Source organism: Astyanax mexicanus, chromosome 16 (assembly GCF_023375975.1).
Source record: "Astyanax mexicanus isolate ESR-SI-001 chromosome 16, AstMex3_surface, whole genome shotgun sequence".
In the NCBI taxonomy this organism is placed as follows: domain Eukaryota; kingdom Metazoa; phylum Chordata; class Actinopteri; order Characiformes; family Acestrorhamphidae; genus Astyanax; species Astyanax mexicanus.
The window spans coordinates 28725848-28748940 of NC_064423.1; the positions used below are offsets into that span (position 1 = coordinate 28725848).

Genomic DNA, 23093 nt, shown 5'->3' on the forward strand with positions numbered 1-23093 from the left:
TTACCCTCTAAAATTCGGGCTGTTTTATAAAGCGTTACCAACAAATTTTATTGAAACACATTTATTGCTATCTGTTTTATTCACATTTATATTGCTACATAGTCTTTCTTTTCAATTATTGAGTTTATAACAGTTATCTGGTGATATTTAAAGGAGTGTGGCAAAGAGGTAATAATACTAGGATTATGAGTTTTTGGAGTTCCTTCCACTGGAACTTAGCAGCCAAACCCAACTCCTGAAAATCAGCCCGCCACCATAACCCCCCCCCACCAAACTTTACACTTGGCACAATGCAGTCAGGCTCACCAATCAGATTGCCAGATTGCCAATCCAATGATCTTTTAAAATTCTGTGTCAGAAATAATTTGAGGAAAAGAGCAAAATTGTCCCTATATGTATTTATATATCAGTATTAATAAAGGCTTTTACCATTTTTATGCCTAAATTGTAAGTTAATTTTATATTTGCTTAAATTTACACTTGCTTTGTTATGTTATGGTCAGCAGAATAAAATCGATTTGTATTTAGTCTAACAAAATTATAGATTTAAAAATAATAGAGAAAGAAAAAGCTATGGAGTGAATAGTATAGCAGTAAGCATTTTACAAAATGATAATCATAACATTAGCATTAGCAATACATAATTAATCTACTTTAAACATGTCTGACAGATATTTTAATAAACTTGGGCTTTTGAGTTTAACAGTACCGGCTTCTCTGCTGCCAGATTTTCTTTTTTTTACGATTTACGAAATATGACAATGTGTCACGTCCTCGCTATATTTCCCTGCGTTTTCCCCGTTTCCTAGTGTGTTTCTCCAGTAGTTTTCCGTCACGTGTGTGCAATTTGTAGCTCTGCCCTTTCCCCAGGTGTTCATTGTTTCTTGTTAGTATAAGTAGTACCTGTTAGTCTATGTTTGCTGTCGGTCTTTGCACCTTCCTCTGTCTTGCCACATCTCTAGTAGTTTATCTCCATGTCCCATAGTTCTTTGTTTATTAGTTATTCTCTGTTTATTTCTCTAGTTTGTTTCCTTGTTTATTTCTTGTTTATATTTACGTTTATTTTCCTTGTATATATATCCCCAGCCCTGTTTAGTTATTATCTGTCTATATTTAGTTCTTAGTTTGTTTCCCTGTTTGTTTATGTTATCATATTTTCTCGTTTATTCCTTATTTGTTTGTTTGTTTGTTATTTAATAAATCTTGTCTTACCCGCTCTCACATCCACCTCCCGTCTGCTCCCTTTCGTTACACAATGACAGTATTGAAGTGTGAGGCTACATGCAGAATTTACTGAGTCTAATGTGTTAATAAGAGTCAAGAGAAACACCACAGTAACATTCTAAAGTGTGGGAGCACTGGGTTATTGATGATAGGGTTGTGGGTCCAATACCCATTTCCATTAAGCTGCCACTGTTAGGTCCTTGAGCAAGCCACTTAACTCCATAAGCTGACCCTTCACTCTGAAAGCTCTGACCCCAGCCTTCCAAGCTGAGATATGCATGAAAAATAATTTAATTGTACTGTACAATTATAATGGCACAAAATAAAATGAATTAAATAATAATTAAAAAAACATCTCACATGCTTGATAATATATGCAGTGTAATATCTTCAGATTTATCACTGGTTACATTTTAGAGCTTAAAAAAAAAACAGTGATTCGGTAGTTAGTCACCTGAACGTGTACCTTAATTGATACTATTTTAAAAAAATAATAATAATCAGGTAAATTCTTCATGTTTTGTCAAAAACATTTAGTTGATCAATTATGGTAAATAAATGGACCAACAGCTACAAAACTGCTACAAAAAAAAACTTTTATTCAAAGGTAAGGTCTTTTTATATGCTTACAAAGTTGCCCTTTGACAAGGATCCAAGTTTTTTTGTGCGCCAGTATTAATGAGTTCTATAATTAGATGTGTTCACACTGTGATATTTTAATATTATATTGGGTTTTCTATTTTATTAGTATGTTTTTCTTTGTGGGAGTTGGAGAAATATTATTTTATCTGCTGAAGCTAATCTAATCTACTGCTGCTAACTTTAGCAGAAAGGCAATTTCTTTGGAGGTGGAATCATGTTCAGTTTGGGCATTACAAGGAATTATGCTTTTATTACTCAAACTCATGAGATTGGAATCATTCTTTTTAGTGAATTAAATTTCCTTTGGGTGATCGGGTTGTGTTGGAGTTATGATGGCCGGGCTCCTGTGACTGTATTAAAACAATCAAATTCATGAAACAAATGAAAGATGACAAATGAAAGCAAGCAAATGAAAAGAGTGGTTATTTGTTTTAGCTTATAATATTAGAAGAAGCTAAATGTATTATTGCATTCTTGATTGATTATTCAGGAAAAGGGCTTCTGTACTTAGTCTGGCCTCTCTGTGCTTCTCTGTTCTTCTGCTGGAGAATTCCTGATTTTGTAGTCACTGAGTGGTGAAGGTGCCTCGGTCGTTTGATGGATTGCGCTGGTGCTGTTCAGAGCGTCTGCTGGAGCCACGGCAGGTAATGCCCCGAGTTCAGCCCAGGGAGAAGCTCAGTGGCTTTTTCCATTTCAAAAAATGACAAATGAGATGACAACCAAGAAAAGCAATCATCTGCTTCCGCCCAGTTTTGGGAAAGCGCCAGTCCTTGAGGTGTGTTGTTGCGATATACCTCCACGCTTTCACTACGCAACTGGAAATAAGAGTTTCCTTTGGGGAGAGAGGAGACAGAAAGCTTTGGGGCCACAGCGACTCCAGACTTTTATTACAGCATTTCACGCCTCGCGACACTCGCAGCTCCAAGTTTGGAGATTACATAAACCTCAAAGTATTTGAGGCTGCAAATAAGAACTATTCACACGAAGGAATTGCGTGCTCCAGTTTTTGATGAGATCCAATTTGTGAAAAGCATCGTTAGCCCACCGCTATTTCACTCGACACCTGAGACTCCACTGGGTTCAAAGCTCAATATTTGCAGCATGTTCCTCCAAAATGCCACTGAGATGCTCTCAGTAAATAAGGAGCCGTGTTCTATTACTTGAGATGTGGCTCAAACCTTCTCCAAATGCCATTAAATGTTTAACGGGTAACTGGTCATTAGTGACTCATGTAACAGATTTGCTCTTTTAAAAGCAATCAGAGAGAGGAAACAAACTAGAGCCGTCATCAACAGGATACAGCGCTGTGTTTAAAACAATCAGCTCCTTAAGAAAAACTACACCACATACAGTCCTTATTCACAGTTCACACCAAAATCTCATGTATTATTCATGGAACAACAGAACACACTCGTCAGATGCTTCAGATGGTGCGAGCGTTTAACGGCTCTGTGAAAAATGAGACATTACTCTGCTCTTGTTTCGAGTTCCTTTAGAGGAGAAGCTGAATGGATTGAGTTCCTACTTACTTACTGTAATAAAAAATGAACAGATTAATTACATTAATAATTTAGCATCCTAGCAACTGCATGTACTTTAGAACGATCCAAAACAAATGGAAATGCAATATCTAATAGTAATGTACAACTCTGAAATTAAGAGACCACTTCAGTTTTTAAATCAGTTCCCCTAATTTTGCAATTTATAGGTTTATGTTTGAGTAAAATTAATATTGTTGTTTTATTTTGTAAACTACGAACAACATTTCTCCCAAATTCAAATATTGAGCATTTATTTGCTTAAATAACAAAAAAGACGATGACCTCAAATAATGCAAAAACGAGTTCATATTGATAAAGCTTAAAGAGTTTAGAAATTAATATTTGGTGGAATAATCCTGTTTTTTATTCACAGTGTTCATCATGCATCTTGGCATATTCTCCTCCACCAGTCTTACACACTGCTTTTGGATAACTTTATGCCACTCCTGGTGTAAAAATTCAAGCAGTTCATCTTAATTTGATGGCTTGTGATCATCCATCTTCCTCTTGATTATATTCCAGAGGTTTTCAATTTGGTAAAATCAAAGAAAAACATCATCATTAAGTGATCTCTTACTTTTTTCCAGAGCTGTAGATCCCATTCTGCCCCAGACAGAACAGTTTGAAAAACAATTACTGAAAGCGCAATAATGGCATAACATTTATGCCTATGATGAGTGTCTGTCAACTTCTGACCCCATCTATAGCCTTCATTTGTTGTGTTTACAGTTTTATGATAACAGAAAGGCTTCTTTCATTCAGTTCTCTGAGCTCTGGGCGAGCGCAAAATACTGTAAGTACTCACGACTGCTCACAATATGATTAGCACTTGCTTTTGGATATTTCTGTGCTTCTTTTTGCTTTCCAATTTATGAATGCAGGGCTGCACTGGGCGAGCTGCCAGGACTGTTTGCATCCAGATGGGACATATCAGCCCTTTATCCTAATAGTATTACAGTCAAAGCAGCATGTGCAATATGTTCCACTTACTGCACTATGGGCTCCATTGGCTTGCAGCTAAACATGTGGCATGTGGATCAAGCCAAATCTTGGAATAGTGTAATAGTAGTGCCCTACACTCAGCAATGCTCCAGACTTATCAATGCTCTGCCTACAACAGAGAGCTTTCATAGCAACTGTTGTTTGAGTGGAATACTATAAAAGAGAGGGTTTTAAGTTTAGAAACACTTTTTGTGACCAACAAGGGTTCTGCTATAGTTATATAAGGGCAGGTTTAGGACTGGAAGATCATTGGTTCAGTTCTCTTCGGACTGGCAGAAATCATGGATGGGGGGAGTGAAGGAAAATGTTTTCCCTTCCATCAATATTCAAAAGCTTACGCAGCTTTGAAGAAAGCCACATAACCTCCAAATGGCTTTAGATGTGTGTGCCCACTGTTAAGTATTTAAGCTTATATTTACTACTTTATGTGTTTTAAATGGTCATTATGCAGTTGTTATATTGGTAGAAGCATAGACTGTGTATAGCTGGACAGAGCATCGTCTCTCAAAGTGAAGCCACTACAGGTCGAGCGCCCCCTGCTGTTCGGTTGCAGAAAGCTGTGTAACCCCACCCATCCCCATAGGTTTCAATGGCAAAACAGACAACTTTTAATCACGTTTTTTTCCAATATACTGTGATTCCACCTCCATTATTTAAATGTAACAGCTAGTGTAACCTCTGCTTATATTGTCAAATTTTTATATCCTCACAGAAATCGTTATTCAGCTCTATTCAAAAAGATGTGGTTATTGTAAAAGGGCTGGGTTACACCTAGCCGGGGTGGGACCAATGACTGTATGGGTGGGACCATAGACTGTGTGAGCTCTGTGGAGGGGCGGGTTTATTTAAATGAGTAGACTGTCTCTCCACCGTCTTTCTCCCTCCTCTGCTCTCTACTGGGCAGACTCGGGTATCAGGATCGCCAACATGGCGGAAGATTTTGGCTTCATTTTCATTGAATAAATGGAAATGGCGACACGGCGTCCATCTTTTTCACAGTCTCTGGGTAGAAGTAATAATAAGTAAGGGCAGTAAGTAGTAGTTGCAGCAGTACCAGTTTTAATATAGTATTATACTATTGTAAAATAGTAGTATACATAGTAGTTACAGTAGTAGTTGCAGCAGCAGCAGCTGTATGAGTAATAATGGTAATAGTAGTAGACGTAACAGTTATATTAGTAATAGTAGTAGTAACAATGGTGGTGGTAATAGTAGTAACAGTGGAAGTGGAAGTAATATGGTGGAAGCAAAAGTAGTAGAAGTGTTAGCAGTAGTATTAATAGTGATGATAGTAGCAGTAGTAGTAGTAGTATAGTAGTGTAGATATGATAGTAGAAACAATCCTAATAGTTCTGGCAGTAGTAGTAATACTGGTAGAGGAATTAGTATTGTAAAAGTAGTAGAAGCAATAGTAGTAGTATAGTACTATTAGTAGTAATAGTGATGGTAGTAGTAGTAGAATGGCAGTATAAGTAGTTGCACTTGTAGTAGTTCCAACAGTATTAAAAGTAATAGTGACAGTAGAGGTATAGTATTTGTACAAGTACTAATGGTTGTAGCAGTTGCAGTAGTAGTAGCAGTGGCAGCTGTAGTAGTTAGTAGTAGTAGTAGTAGTAGTAACAGTATTAGTAGTAACAGTAGTGTTGTTAGTAATAATAGAGAATCTAAATTGACGAGAGTTATGGGCATTGGATGCAAGTCATTTACATTTTCTATTGGGAGCTGATGCTTACGTATGATGGTTCTTCCAACACCACAAAACCTTAGACAGTGCGTCTAAGTGAGTGAGGATCCAAGTTGTAAGCTATGTGTAGGAAGCACATTTTGTCTGCATGTAAGGTGGGTTTCTCTCAGGTGTGTCACACATGGAGACATAATCAGGTACTTACATCTCTTGCAGGTGCGCTTGATAAGATGCGGTTAGAAGTTAATGACATGCTTATTGTTAGTTTCAACAGGGTAATAAGGTTTGTGTGTGAGGGGCAGCATACTGGAGAGCCAGCACAGTGTTCGACAAGTGCCTGTAAATAGGCTGCTGCATAAGTTTGGAAGTTGTTAATACATGTAGGAAGTAAACTACAGCTCCCATTGCAGTGCTTTGCAGTCACAACCTTGAGGCTGGATGTAGTGTTGTACAATGAAAAACAAACAGATAGTGTATTTCATAGAGCTAACTGATCTGTTTGAAGATGAAGTAGATGGAGCGTATTAAAGTAAAAGGCTGAAGTATGCTGACTTGGTGGCTGAGATAAGAGGTATATATTAGACCGAAAGAGGTAGGTGCTAGGGGTTTTGTAGCAAAATCTGCCACACTGTAAAAACAACAATTAGTTTGCACTTAAACAAATGAAGTCTGTTTTATGTCAAATTGGATATTTCTAAACGTTACTCAACTATTACAAATTGGGTGAACATTTGTGGCTGTGTATACATTCAAACAGAGACCTTTGAGTTGAGTTGATTTTGGGTGTGTCCTCCTGTTTCTGACATTCACCATCAGTGTGTAGTCATTCCCCTTGGGGCTACCTTTGGTAAACTTGTAGATCATATATTAAGATTAACTGTCTGGCCTCTAAATTTACCTTTTTTAAGCTTACAGTGTAAATATTTATCCAATAAATATTTAAGTAAAATACATATTTATTTATTTGGAGCCCAAGACACTATGGAGACTTTTTGGGCAAATGAATTGGTAAAACTAAAAAATACAAAAGTAAAATCAACTTCCCTTTTAGTTGTAATAACTTGATGTTTTAAGTTATGCTAACTTAAGTTTTTTATTACCCTTACCTAACATTTTTAAGGCAACCTGTTTGCTCATATTTTGAAAGTAAATTTAACGTATCCAGGCTTATCAGTGTGCACAAGTGCCAAAATTCACTGTTGAGTTATCCGGAAGTGTTGTGGGCTTGGCAAAACACTGATGAGGGGAGGTGCCTACCTGATAACCCTGTGGAGAGATGTGGTGGGTGCTTTGTCACCAACCTTCAATGTATGTCTGAGTACTTAAATTACAATAAAATGTACAGTTTGTTGAGTTTTGCACAGTTAAAGAAGCTCACAGTGCTGGTTAATTACTTATCTAGCTTAAGGACACTGCAAATGAAAATACACTGAGTTAAGCTGCAAGTAATTAAAACATAAGGTCTGTCAGATCAACTCAGGGAGATGAAATTAGCTGAAGATACTGATCTAGCAGTGAAGAAGCCATGACTCTATTTCAGTGGAAGTCACTGAGTGCATGTAATTCATCTCAGTGTGCAAAACAAAACCATACAAAATGAAATCAAATCTGCAGCTTGCAACATCTGTTTATAGACTGTGATTTTTAAAAATTAATTTACATGCTCATTTTCAATCTTCAGAGATCCTTCTGCACATTGGCTGAATTAAGTCGAGCCACTCTGGTGGTAAGAAACCATTCAGGCCCTTCACATCTGAATGTTTGTTTAACAGATTCCTTCTTCACCTCGCTTTACTCAGACGAGTCAAATGTGAAAATGGCTCACAGCTGGAGTTCTCTTCCTCTACAGCAAGATAGGGTTTCAGACCGACAGGAAATTATGAGCTATGCATTCCATGCCTCTGAACGTTGCTGCAGGCGGCTCGCACGCCACTGTATTGGAGACATTCAGAACGCAGCACTGCAGTTGGCTTTTTACAGAGTTCGGTAAATAAAAGAAGCTCCTGAGTTCTATTCATCCAGCTCGAGATGTACTGTTCGGCGCTTCCAGGTTGACTTTTTGGCTTGCTTGCTTTTTAAACAAAACTTTCTTCAGCGAGTCGTATTTGCACAGTATGACAGTCATATTACTAGCCACGGTTTGAAGACGTGGATTTGCATAACTCATATGCATATTTATGTGATGCACACTGTATTGATGGAGTTGAGTTGGAGTCTTCCATGAAGATGTTCCATAACTATGGAGAGTTCCCCATGCCTCGGAAGAGCTTTATATAACATCCATTTTATTCATGCGTGAATTGTATAGATAATAGACGTCCGCTTCAATTTTATTCCGGAACTGAATACAGTACACTGGTGTTTGATGTGTTGTGCTGGCTTCTATCTCTGCTCTGCCAGCAGAAAGGCTCACTTCAGGGGTCACAATTTAATGGAACTCTGGTAGGCAAAATGAATAGCTCAGATGCACATATTGCAACCGGTTTAGATCTGTATCTTATATTATTTGGTGGAGAACCACAAAAAAAATCTAGATGTTCCAACACCAAGTAAAAAAAATAATGGAAAAAGATACAAAATTGAAAACATACATAAATATTGCATTTTTTTACACTAGGAAAAGAAAAAGTGATATAAATACCTTCTTATACTACTTAATACTGCTTAATTACACTATTCTATACTTTCACACTAGTGTCCAGCTTGTATAAAGCAATGATATTTCTTGTTATTTAACATAGGTAGAGTGTGACTTGTTTTTTTAAATGGTTGCTATAGATATTCTGAAATAATGGTGTGAATAATAGCTCTGTACTGCTCTTGCAGAACTGTCTGGTGTGTTTGTGCTCTCAGATTTGTGGAGGACAATTTCAGAGTGGCAAAGAGAGTTAGCACCTGTCCTGCTGTGCTGGTTCTCCATTGAAACTAACAATAATGTTCTCTGTTGAAACTAACAATAATGTCTGTAAATGTCTGTAAGTTGAATCTCTCTATTCTGCTTGTTTCAGTGCTGCTCCTAATCACAAAGCTTACATTATTTATATTTTCTTTGCATACGTGTAGTTAATAGAAACATTTTAGTTTCATAGATTATAGATGCGTTTAACTTTTGCAAACCATCTAGATTGAGACCTGAGCAGAGGTGGAAAGTAATGAATTACATTTACTCAAGTTACTGTAATTGAGTAGATTTTATGAGTAATTTGTAATTGTAAGAGTAGTTTTTAAAATAGGTAATTGACACTTGCTACATTGGAAAACTCCCCATTACTGAGTAAAAAAAAATAAAATGCTGGGAAAAAAAAACAAGTGTCTGATTACAAAATAAAAAAATTGTCACGGATGCGTCGGCGCACGGATACTCGCGCGTGGAATAACGAGGCAATAACGTCCTCATGCAATACAAAATGTGCCCCACCGGACAGAGCTGTCAACTTTCAAAACTTCCACATCAAACCTGTAACAGCATGTGATCGTAAATATTTTTATCATTAAACAATCTGCTTTATTGTAAAAAAAAAAAACATTTAAATAGCAGTTAAAGCAAAGCAATTGCAAGTTAAAATATAACAATAACCTGTAAAATTACAGTTTATAGTCACCTATATGACCATAGCTTTTTAGCAGTAAAGAAAAAAAATGGATCATAGAAACCTATACCACTTGTTCTTGAAAATGTTTTATGGGGTGGTCTGAACAAATACTGCCTGAAAGTTCCAAATTATTATGTGAAATAATAGTTCATTAAAAACAATTAAATTTTTTACGATTTGTTGTACTAACCCTTTACATCAAATAATTAAAAGTAACTATGTAACTTTTACTCAAAGTACATTTTAAATTGAGTACTTTTTTACTCGAGTAGATTTTTAGATGGGTACTTTTACTTTTACTTGAGTAGATTTTTAACAAAGTAAAGGTACTTTTACTCAATTACAATTTTTCTGTACTTTTTCCACCTCTGGACCTGAGTAATGCAAAAGACCACACAGCTTACAAACTGATGGAGTGGTGCGGTGGAGGGGGTTCAGGTGATGTCATGGCAACACAGTCAGAACATTTAAAGCCCATTGAGACCTTAAGGGACTGTGTTGGGAAACATGTGGAGGAAACAAAATCCAACCACTACAGGAGGTGTGTGGACACCAAGAAGAATGAATGGAAAGCAGTTCATTCAGATCAGTTCAGGAGCAGTGTGAAGCCTACCAGGGCGTGATCTACCAGATGTTGTTTTACAACCAGCTGGTTTGTGCACTAGGGAGCCACTTGCCAAGCACACATTAATCTCGTTCACAGGATGTGCCTGCTATATTGCCAAAGCAACAAAAAAAATATGGTAATTTTGTCTGAATGCAGTTACGATGATTTAAGGCTTGGTCTTAAACACTTAAACCTTTATCCATTATTCATTTGCTAGTATGAATTACTCGGTTATCAACTATGATGATGACAATTATGATGATTCTGCTTGATCAGCATGATCAACAAGACCAAGCAGGTCAACATGCATGACTAAAAAAAACAACACTTGTTGACTAGTATGACCAATTTAGACCCTTAGGATTTTTCAATATAAATCTCAATCTGATATCAATGAATCTCAATATAAGACTCAATCTGATTTTACTCAGCCTTGCTTTTATTTGGATATGATTCTCAAATCAGGTCTGAGGTTGAGATGACTGTCTGCACTGTTATTTGAAAGTGATCAAATTAAGCATTTCTGCATGGATTGCTGTGTTATTGAAGTCAGTAACTAATCATTTCTGAATCCTCACACTCCTGTCAATCTAGATTTGATGAGGTCCCTATTTGTTGTGTTGTGAGTGGGGAAAAAATCACTTTCAAATCCGATTTGAGTGTCCAGACTGCACTAATCCGATTTTATTCTACTTTCAAACCTCAAAATAACACAAACCATATTTTAAGTGGTTTCTGGCTGTGCACACTATCAAAAATCAATCTGGATACAATCTAGATATGCCAAAAATCTGATTTTGGCTGGTAGTCTGAACTACTACTGGGAGGCTATAGTGCACCAGTCAGTTGCGAATCTCGCATGGTCTCGTCGCAAGGTATTTTACACCTAGGGCGTCTCGAAATGTTCAATAGGCATATACTAATTCTCTTAATTAATCATTAGTGTGTTTTACTTTAAGAGCCAGGTGTGCTCTGACTTTGGCACGTTCGTATCTTAACAGTGTGGCACTTTGTGCATCTCAGTAGACGATACTGACCTGCGTGTTCTCGCTGTGAAGATACGCTAGCAGCTCATTTACGGGAACAGCAATGTTATTTTATTCTTTATTCCCTTGATTGTCGAGTTAGAAGTCAGGTTTGTGCTCAGCTGCGGGGGTGTACGTGCACTAGGCGCACCTCTAGAAATGGACTGACTGTTGTCTAGGTTCATTTCAGTCAGTGAAGCGCCTGTGTTTTCCGCTGTCAGAAATGTACCAGAACACACCTCACTTCCAGACCACCAGGCCCATCAGCGGTGTGGGCGCAAGGCGTGAAACTGTTGATGGGGTGTAAGATAGGAATAAGCATCGCAATGTGCATTGCACAGGGTGGACTATAGTGCCCCAGACTTATCTTTAACCCAGAAAATAAGACCTTCTCTACAGTCCTACTGATTTCACAGCAGTCGGCCTGATAAAGAAGATACTCTATCTCCTGTGATCCCTTGAGATTAAATCCTGAGTAGTACATTACTTATGAGGCCTGGTCCCACTCTCATTAAAGTTCTGACAGAGCAGCTGTAGGATTATTATTTTATCTCGTGTGCACGTAACGAATATAATGACATGGTGGGGGAAGAAGAGACTAACCTAGAGGAGTTACTCTCTTTAAAATTCTTCATAAATATGGGCACTGAACACCGAGGCCCATACCTATGAGCTCTTTTCATTTCAGATGTGAGCTTCCGTGTCAGTACGTTTATCACCCGGATTATTATTCACGCAGAATTTGTGCACTCTTGCTCATCTTCATAAATCAAAGACCACAGAGCGTGTCTCTGAGATGAAGCAGGACCGTGGCCTTATTAAATTATTCATTTTGCGGAGAGGGGTCTCTTCATTTTCCAGTGAACCTTCATGTGCCAACCAAAATTACCAGTGCAAAGTCATTTGAAACTTGTATCATCATTTTTTTTTGTCGCTATTTTTTGCATTACAAACAGAAAGGCTGTTTGGTGATGGCGGGTTCCAGATTTCCAAAACTGTGTAGGTATTTAACTTTCCTCAATCCACAAACACACAAATAGTCTAAATTAAAATAAATTAGTCTGATTCACATAAAATTGGTTATTTTTAAACATTGCTGAAGTATTTTGAGTTAGGTGAATATTTGTGGGCACATATCATTCAAACTAAAAGTTGAATCAACTTTTAACTCATTTCCATTCTCAGTTCATTTCCTATAGATTTTTAACACAATCTTTTTACATACATAGAAGATAGAGTATCTTCTTCATTAAGGCCCACTGCTGTGAGATCAGTAGGGCTGCAAATGATTAGTTTATAAAATCGACGATCGTTGTCAATTATTTAAATTTGCCAACTACAAATTTTATTGTCGATTAATTGTTAATTTATATCAGTACACAAAGTTCTGGGGACAGAAGTGCAATGGGAGATGGGTAAATGGCTCACTCACACAGGTTACACCCAACTTAGTCTGTGTCTCCAAAAGTGCCCAAACACAACAGATTCAGTATTTACTCACTAAAATCAGTACTTTCCATGTTTAAACAACATCTAGACATTTAAATGCCTTTTCAAATCTCATGTTCAGCTGTTGACTGATGTTCAACTAATCGAAAAAATAATCATCAGATTAGTCGACTATCAAAATAATCATTAGTTGCAGCCTTAGAGATCAGAAGGGTTGTAGACAAGGCCGTATTTTGGGGTCGAAGACAAGTCTAAGACTATTGGCTTTTGGCACAATCTATTTACACACTGGGTGTGATCCCCAGTTTCTGACGCCCACCATTAGTGTGTACTGATCACCCCCCAGCTACATTAAGGTTAAATTGTAGATCGCATACTATGATTAACTGCCTGGCCTTGATGTTGTAGGCTGTAAGAACAAGCATAATTTTTTGAACTTCTAATTAACTGTGTTGTTTGTTTGTTGTACTGTTCACTCTATTTCGTTTTCTTTGAGTATTTCAAATCTGTATTTTATTGAAATTTAATAAAAAGAAGACTAAGTACAAATCTATTTTATTACCTGACAATAAAGAACAAAGTAGAATTATTGTGCAAAGCATTTTCTATAACGTTAAGTATAATGACTAAAAGTTTTAAGTGTAAACATTTTCAAATAAAAAAAAATAACGTACAAATGACCTCAAATTGTTAGAAAATTTGACTAATCCAGGCTTACAGTGCACAGTGTTACGAACATACCAGGTCATAGAGTGCACTGTTGCCACCCATAGTGGACAGAACAAGTGGGTGTTAATGATTCTGACCGGCCGTGTCTGACTTGTCTGTCCATTTGAATAGACAAGCAGACAAGCAGAAATTACATCCATTTAATGCACCTTAAGAATTACCTCCAATATAAACACAACCTGCCTTGTTCTCGTAGAGAAATACTGCCAATAGACTGTCTGGAGCATACAAACATGTGCCAGGTATGGGCTACAGGGGTATACAGTCCCTCAGCACTGTGCTGTGGAGCTCAATCATCAAAGACCAGCTTTGACCATCTAAAACCTGCTACCAGCAAAAGCAGCTCTTGAGCTGGATTTTTCAGTGTTATTCCTTTCCGAATGCTTCCTCCTCACTGTATGATGTTACTCCCACATTGTTTGATCTGCGTATTTTTAGTGATGTTGAAGTGTTGTTACAAAAGAGATTTCAGAGAAACTGAATTCTGGTGAAAGCATGTCTCTCTGGTGTCTTGGTGCATCGTTTGGCTTCAGTGTTCCTCTTTTAGCCCTGACTGTTAGCCTTGTGGTTCGCATCAGAGGCCACACTCCAACAACAAACACGAGGCGGATATAAAGGTCAGTGACAGGGGACAGGCTTGTTACAGTGATGCCCTGTGTCTCTTAACTGCCTGACAGGCTATTTATATTTCTAGACAAGCTGCATTTACTCATTTTATTCAGCCAGACCAGCATCAATCAAACAAGCACTCAGATATAATGACGATGATCCATTTCTGCTATAATTCTGCAGTGGCTGAAAACAGAATATATAGCGGAGCTGCAGTGGAATACCCAACAAGCACACTTTGTGCATCTTGTTGTTTACGCTGAGCTGAAACTAGTCCTGTTTTGTTTGTGTAGTTTTGATTGGGTTGGCCTTTCAGGTTGAGTCATCTACAGAGCGATTACACTGCCAGAACCCGTACAATATTTTATATTTATTCTGTCTGTAGATCACACATCAGGAAATAAATGACAAATTTATGGGACTGGGGAAAACACAGTGGCTGTCTCAGACAGTAATAGGATAAATACGGCATGCGCTTTTTTGTGGAGAGTGAAGTGTTTTATGACTGAGAGAAGAGACTGAGAAAAGAGAAACTTTTCTTTTTTACCAGAGAAAAGAGTTTAAAAAAATAGAACAGTTGTATTTGTTCTAAGTATCCCAATTTAATACTCTCACAATGATTTGAGTTGATGAGTGTGTGGGTTAGGTTGATAATTGTGGAGATTAAAGGAGAATTCCGGTGTAAAATGGACATTTAGTGTAGTAAAACATGATAAAAAGTTCTTACTTTTAATACTTTTGAGATACCGAAATTGTAACAGTTTGTCCAAACACCCTTCAGACTGGGTGACACGGGGCATAATTTGCCCCGATAAATCGCTTTTTCCACCATCATCCAGCTCAAAGTAACACCACACCTCCTTGCTAGAATGCGGAGAGCCCTGACATTTAAAACGAGGCATTAATAACTTATTAAAAACCTACTGTTTACATCCTATAACACTAGCTTCAGCTCTGAGCACCGCCATTACTGAACTGAAAATAACATAGATAACATATATATACATAGACTATGTTGTTTTTAGTTCGGTAATGGCGGCGCTCGGAGCTGAAGCTAGCGTTACAGTTACAGCGTAAACAGTGGTGTTTAATAAGCTTCTTGTGGGCTTTTTAAGTTACTAATGCCTCATTTTAAAAAGCAGGGCTCTCCGGATTCTGGCTAGGAGGTGTGGAGCTACTTTGTGCTGGAGAATGGTGGAAAAAAAGATTTCTCGGGGCAAATTATGCCCTGTTTTACCCAGTCTGAAGGATGTTTGGACAAACTGTTAAAATGTCTGGATCTCAGAACGCTGTGGGAGAATGGAGGTGGGCTATTCATCAAAGGTAAGTAATTTTTATCATGTTTTACTACACTAAAAGTCCATTTTACACCAGAGTTCGCCTTTAAGTTGATGAGTGTGTGGGCTAACCTACATGTTTAGCAACATAACATACAGATCCTATGTATGAATATGTGGGTTAAATCAATGAATGCCTCAGTTAAGTTAATGAATGCGCGGGTTAAGTTAATAAACATGTGGGTTAAGATGATGAACGTGTAGGTTAGGCTCAAGAAGGCGTGGGTTAAGTTAATGAACATGTGGGTTAAGTTAATGAACATGTGGGTTAAGTTAATGAACATGAGGGTTAAGTTAATGAATGCGTGGGTTAAGTTAGTAAAAAAAATGCTGAGTTATTTTAAGATGATGAATGTGTAGTTAAATCTGATGATCATGTCTTTTTGGGATGAGTTGATAAATATGTAATGTATAAGTATGCTGATTTAGAATAGCCTCTCCACCCCATTGGTCAGTAGTTTGCCCTAATAAAAATTCTCTTTTGGACTGTTGTATTTTTTTGTACTTGTTTAAATCTGCTGCCAAAGCACTTATGGGACAGGTACGACTGCACTGTGCTATAAATGTGAATTAAAGTCGAATTAAAACTTCATGAGCAGGTGCATCGTGCACATCTTGCCCCAAGTGTAAATGACAGGATTGACATGAAGAACTCCCAAAATGTCAGAGGCAATTTGTTGTGTAAATTTTAAATATTGATTATTAAAATAAAATATTGAAACAGACAGGGTCGGTTAGAGCACGTAACAATTAGAAGGCAACCCGAAAGCATGGAAATAAAAAAAATAATAAATAAAAAAAACAGGGAGCGTTTTTAATCATTTTTTTCTTCATTTTTCTGACAGTCTCTTGTGCCCTCTCCTCCCACATTCACTCAGCATGGCACACCTACATCTGAGACACCGTACCGCATGGATATGTGTAAATATGTGTGTGTATGTGCGTGTGTGTGTAGGAGGATTTAAAGCGTCTACATACAGCTCTGGTGACAGACAGGAAGCGGTCGTAGCTGATAAGGACGATGTTGAAGACTGAAGCGGTGCACAGCAGATAGTCCATCACCAGCCACAGCTTGCAGAGGCCACGGCCCAGCATCCAGCGGCCTGTCAGGATGTAGGGCATGTAGACGGGGATACAGAAGGCCCCTGAACAGAGAATAACAATGCAGAGCGTATGACAAACTGACTGGAGATAATGAGGGTTATATCAGATTCAGTTGGTGAGTCTTCATCAATATTCCAGTACGTCACTTGTACACGCGGCGAGCGGAGCTCGGTCTTTTAAACGTGAAATTACGAGCTGGCCTAACAATGCAGCCACTATCGAGCCAAAGCCATCATTACAGAAGAAAAGCATCTGTCATTGCTGCAATCAAACACGTCACATAGAGGAGGAAAAAAAAGAAATACAAACACTTCCTCTGGAGCTAAAAATAAGAGCCTGCAGAGCAGCCGCTCACAACCGAGTGCAAAAAAAAAATCCTCATTAAATCTTAGCAGGGGCATCACCACAGATATCTATACTTTATTTTACAGTTCTAGACAGCTGCCAAGAGTGTGTACTACCAGAACTACCACTCCAGCCACACGCATACACATAGTGCCTGTTTACACCTGGTTGTGTGTGAAAATCCCAATAGATCAGCAGTTTCTGAAATACTCAGACCCGCCCGTTTGGCTCCAATAACCATGTTACGTTCAAAGCCACTTAAATCACCTTTCTTCTCCATTCTGATGCTCGGTTTGAACTGTAGCAGATCATCTTGGCCATGTCTACATGCCTAAATGCATTGAGTTGCTGCCATGTGATTGGCTGATTCAACATTTGTGTTAATGTGCAGTTGTACAGGTGTACCTAATAAAGGGGCCGGTGAGTGTATATCATAGGTTAAAGATGAGACATTTTACTTTTTATTTCCTGAAAAACATTAACTCATTTAGAACCTGATGGCAGCGATGCATCTCATAAAAGTTGTGACAAAGCAATAAAATGACAGAAATGTACTTATAAAAAAAGCTGCAATAGGAGTAACTTGCAACTATCTCACATGACGGTATATAAAAAGCATTTAGATAAGCTGAATCTCTCAGTGTCACGCCTGGCCCTGTTTCCTGTCTGTCCTCGTGCCTGTGTTGTCCCACGTGACCCGTGCCCCTGTGTTCTGCCTGTGATTTTCCATTACCTCATGTCTCATTTGTAGCTCCACCCCTTCCCCAGGTGTTTCCACTCCCAGTGTGTTTCCTGTTTAGTTAAATAGACTTCCTCTGTTACTTGTCCTCGGTCGGTCTTTGCACTGTCTCCTGTCGTTTGTCTTCCCGTGTTCCCAGAGTTTCTCTCCGTGTTTCTCTCCGTGTTTCTCTCCGTGTTTCTCTCCGTGTTTCTCTCCGTGTTTCTCTCCGTGTCTATCTTAGTTTAATCCTTGTTATTATCCTTGCCCTGTTTAGTTCATAGTCTTGTTTCATTATTCATTTTGTTTTCCTTGTTTAGTCTCCCTATTTGTTTGTAGTATATATTTATATTCCTGTTTATTCTGTTATTTTCTAGTTCCCTGTGTTTTCCCTAGTTTATTCCCTTGCCCTGTTTTAGTTTATCCTGCCTAGATTTATAGTCTCCCCGTTTGTTTATCTTTAGTACCTCTTGTTTGTTTGTTAGTTTTAGCTCGCCTCTGTTTCTTGTTTTTCTTTGTTTCTTGTTTACTTGTTTATTTGTTTATATTTATTTAATAAATTCGCCCTACCTGTGAATACGTCCGCCTCCTCGTCTCTCTGCCTGGGTCAACCCTGACACTCAGAAGCAAAGATTGGGCAGAGGTTCACCAAGCTGCAATAAACTGCATATAAACAACTGTGGAACTATTTCAGTAAATGCTTCTCAGAATAACATTGTGAAGACAGTGTACAAAAATACAGTACACATCAACGTGTGCTTATAGTAAGTACAGTACACCAACACCACATAATATCATCAGAAGATTAAAAGAAACTGGAAAAAATCCTTGTGAGCAAGGAAAAGGTCAGTCAGTGGTCACTATTGGATGCTGGTGATCTTCAGGCCCTCAGGTGGCACTACATTAAAAACAGGCTGTATTCATTCTGTACTGAAAATCAATTCTAGGTGTAAGCATGCCCATAACCTTTGGCTGCGTCCCTTTATATGCATTTCTCGGCATATAAGAATGTTCCCAAGTTGAAGGACGCTTTATATACAGCCAGCAAATATTTAAAACTGCTTTTTTTTGGTCAGGGTCACAGCAAGTCCACAGCCTACCCAGAATATTCAGATGTAAGGCAGGAATACCCCCTAGACAAGGCACCAGTTCATCACGGGGTATCACTCTCAGGCTTTCACGCACACTCTCACACCAAAGGGCAAATTTAGCACAACAAATTCATCTAACATGTGCTTTTTGGCATCTGGGAGGAAACCTGAGTACCCGTAGGAAACCTACATTGACACTGGGAGACACTCCAAACTCTGGAGCGAGAACTGAACCCAAAATCCCAAAACCCTGGAGCTGTGTGACACACTCACTTCCTACAGTGCCAATGTGCCACCCACAACACAGTCACAGTCATATAAAAATTAGGACACCCCATAAAAATCTTTGTCTTTTTCAATATATTTAAACATACTGTTGCTCCCCAGGATAGTGACTTTACAGAAAAATACAAAATGTTTGGTAGTTAAAGTTGCAGTCTTAAGTATTATTTTGTTTTTAAACTGAAAGCAGAAGCATATCTAAGTGTAGAAGGGTTAAAATATTGTGTTTAATGGTTCCAGTGTGCGATGGAACGACCATCTCTGCTAAGCCTAATATATTCATTCTCAAAACTGGGGTGTCAGGTTGCTTTTTGCGGGAGTCCTTCTGGCCACGTCACACTTCTTTACATACTTACATCACATGTACAGCCTCTAAAAGAGGATCCAGCTCAGTTTTACTGAACGCGAGCGGCTAGTGGTGCATTGGAGACTTCAGAAGGGGAAACTCAGAGCTCAGTAGATCATTCACCCAGAGTAAAACCAAAGAACTGAAGGAGTGAAGTTTCTGACTGAGCACTTTCTCTCTCTCTCTGACTGAACATAACCTGGAATCGAATTCATCCGCCCTGAAAGGAGCATCACACCCGCCCAGTTTAAAATGATTCTTCCGCATGCTCAATTCAATTACCCATTCTCACCAAAGAGGGTCCTAAATCCCCAAACTTACTGACATCAGCTTTAATGTAAGATAAGAGTAATTTCAAGTAATTGTGAAGAATTCCTATTCCTAGAATGGTCAATTCAATCAGAAGTATTTACACAGTACATACAACTGAAATAACTGGAGATACAGTTTTTTCTTTGGATAGCACTGATACGGATATTAACCAATGATGGTGATCTAACTAAACATTAACATTAAATCTGAAGAAATGTCTCATAAAATACTTTGTAATTTGTGAGGAAAGGGGGATGATGCACACACACCTCCACAAGTTGTTGGAGGAGCCTGTTTTATTTGAACCTCAGGCACTTAGTTTGTTTGCGCTCGATTGTTGATGTGAGTGGATCACCACAATCAGGATCTAAGATCTAAGAGCTCTATATGGCAGAAATAAGGGTGTTGATAGAGATTAGTCCGGGAAGACAACCAAACATATCTCAAAACTATTAGAAAAACTATTAGAAAATTTACAAGTGAAATAACTGCCAAAAAGGCCAGGCCATCCTAGCAATTTTAGCCAAAAGCAGACCTCAAGATGTGTACGGAAGTCTGCAATCATACAACAATTCTAACAAAAACCCTATTTTGGGACCTAGAGGTAGTATTTCTAACCACAGTTGATGTGTAAGTACAGCTTCTACAATCAGAAAGAGACCAAACAAGTTTGATTTTCAAACTGCCTGTACCTGAAGTTTAAATGAGACAGGTTCCTCCAACAACCTCCCTAACAATGTGATTATTTGCAGTGAAGGCTCTTTGTCTGATTATTACTTTAGACATTTTAAGTAGGAATAAATGTGAGGGTGTCCTACCTTTTTCCATACAAAATCTAAAGGGTTGTAATTTCTTCAGTTTTAATGTGTTTAATGTAGTTATATCACCTCCATGTGTTAATATTGTTAAAATGAAGAGGAAAAAAAAACCTTGCAGTCAAAAATTAATAATTAAGACCTAAGCAACACTGAAAGCGCCAACTCACGATTAGCAGGAGGTCTGAAAGCTTCAGAGCCGTTTTGGTGCCATGGGGAGCCCAACACACACACAACATGTGGCTTTAAAATGTTGGCTCTTTCGTGCTTTCGAATGTTTCGAAGTTCAGCATATCTAGCATCAATTACAAAGTCAGTTCCTCAGGGATGTAACAAATCAAACAGAGTCTAAAAATAAATGTGCCCAGAGTGACGGCATGAAAATAAACATCAGTGTACGTGTGGAGCGTGAAAACTTAATAAAAAGATTTTATAAATATAGAACATCCAAGCGAAGAACTATTTATTTCTAAACCCACAGATAAGAGCCCATAGGTATGTATATAGGCTGAGCATGTATAATTGAGTTGCATAATTTTTTCCCAATATCTTGTATTAATGATGGGAGATTTGGACCACAGCACAAAGTCTTCTTGAGCACATCTACAGGTCTGGACTCAGAGTTGTGAGTAATCTATGTGTAAAAATGGTGTTCCATGCTCCCTGAACGCTGCACTCTTTCACTATTGAATCAATGAATCCTGGCATTGTCATCAGGTAGTCAGCTGACCTCATACTTTGGGCACATAATGCTGCTGGACCTAGACCTGACCAAATGCAGTTACCCCAGATCATAGCACTGCTCCACTAGGCATGATGACTAGTAGGCCTGTCACAATAATTACATTATCGACTTATCCTTCAATAAATGGATATGACCTTAATCATTTTAATAATCGTGATATCGACCAATGTGTTTGCACTTATAAAATGAAGCAAGGTCTTTATGCCAGTCCAACGCGAGCCAGCTGGGACAGACCAAGGCCGCACATCATGGTGCAGGGCGGACCCATGATTCCCCCTGTTTTACTGTCTTTAAAAGGGTGTAATTTCTTTGTTATGATATTGTGTTATTATTATATTAGTGCCATATAATGGTCTTAAAATGCCACCAATATCGTTTATCTCAATCATTTTTGGGACAACATATCGTTATCGTGACAGGCCTAATGACTAGAGATGGGACCGATACGATACAATATGGGTATCGGGACCAATATTGACGTCATTTAACATATCGGATATTGAGTGAGTGTGGCCGATCCACTTACCGATCCATATTCCTGTCCGCAGTTTGAGCTGGACAATAAACACGCCCTAACGTTAACACAAAATGCATCACAGATCCGGATTCCAGTTCCACAGTTTACCCTGAACTCCCAGCAGCTTCAGTCTGCGGCTGACTGAAAATTAAATTTTTTGAAGAGTTTTCACTTTGGAAACGCCGAACAGCAGAACGGCTACACGTAATATTTGTAAAGTCAGCGTCCGAGGGGTGAACAGATTAACACCAGCAGTCTGTTAGCCTAGCTAGCATTGAACCGACAAATGCATTCCGGCATTGTGAATGTAATAAACAACTAACTCAAGTGAACTACAGCCATAATCCACATTGAATATCAAACCACAGATACTACCCACTCTAACCAGCACTAAGAAATCAATCTGTTATTACAAAACAATTATGAATTCAGCTCGGAAACACAGTTAGCGTCGCCGGTTAGCCATTAGCTATTGCAGCTAATCTACTATGCTATGTGTCAAAATAAAACTCTCATGCGCAACCAGTGCAAAAAATTAGTTTAGAGCCCTGTTTTGATTAACCTATTTAACATATTTAATATTTAACTTTTTTTTATATTTAATAAAAAAATCCAATATTTAATTTAAAAGCAAACTATTGCGTGTTTGTATATAAATGTGTCAAATAAATGACTTTGGAATGCATTTACATTAAATGCACTTGTGTATACTCTTCAAAGATGATTACGTAACCTTAATCATAGTACCAATAATAAACTAAAAGAGCCCTTTAATCTGTATTTTTATCGGTATCGTCAGTTTTATATAAGTTTATATAAGAAAAAAGTGTATCGTCTCATCACTAATGATGACTGCATCACTTTAGCTGCTTATTCTGATGTGCCAATCATTCTGGATCAGGGTAAATCTGGACTCATCAAGTCACATGACCTTCTTTTATTGCTCCAGAGTCCAATCTTTATGCTCCCTAGCAAATTAAAGCAGTTTTTGCCGGTTAGCCTCACTGATAAGTGGTTTTATTAGAGCTACACATCTGTTCAGTCCTAATCCACTAAATAACTTGTTGCCAGCTGAAATATAATCACTCATGCAGTAATTATCCAATAGGAGGCTCTTTTTTTATTTGCTTAGTTAAATCCAGGTGGTGACCTTTTGTTTTGGCCAGGCAGTGTATATCCTGTGGTATCTAGTACCAGTCTTTAACAGTAGATCATGTACATCCTGTAAGCTGTGAGGTTGGGCCGCCATGTGCATCAGTGAATCTTGGCTCTGTGACTGCTTTACAAGTTGTCCTTCCTTGGAGCAGAAACACCACACATGACCTTTTTGATCCATACATTGGCCAAATTTTCTACTTCCAACAAATCAATATCAA

At 38.2% G+C, this 23093-nt stretch overlaps 1 protein-coding gene across 1 annotated transcript in view; it reads right to left on the minus strand.

Moving 5' to 3' along the window:
• LOC103041953 (histamine H3 receptor) overlaps positions 1 to 23093 on the minus strand; it is a 44731-nt gene that overhangs the window by 11936 nt on the left and 9702 nt on the right. Inside the window, exon 2 of the mRNA XM_007246218.4 lies at positions 16421 to 16587. Within this exon, the coding sequence (XP_007246280.2) occupies positions 16421 to 16587 (167 nt within the window). The remainder of the gene's footprint in view (positions 1 to 16420; positions 16588 to 23093) is intronic.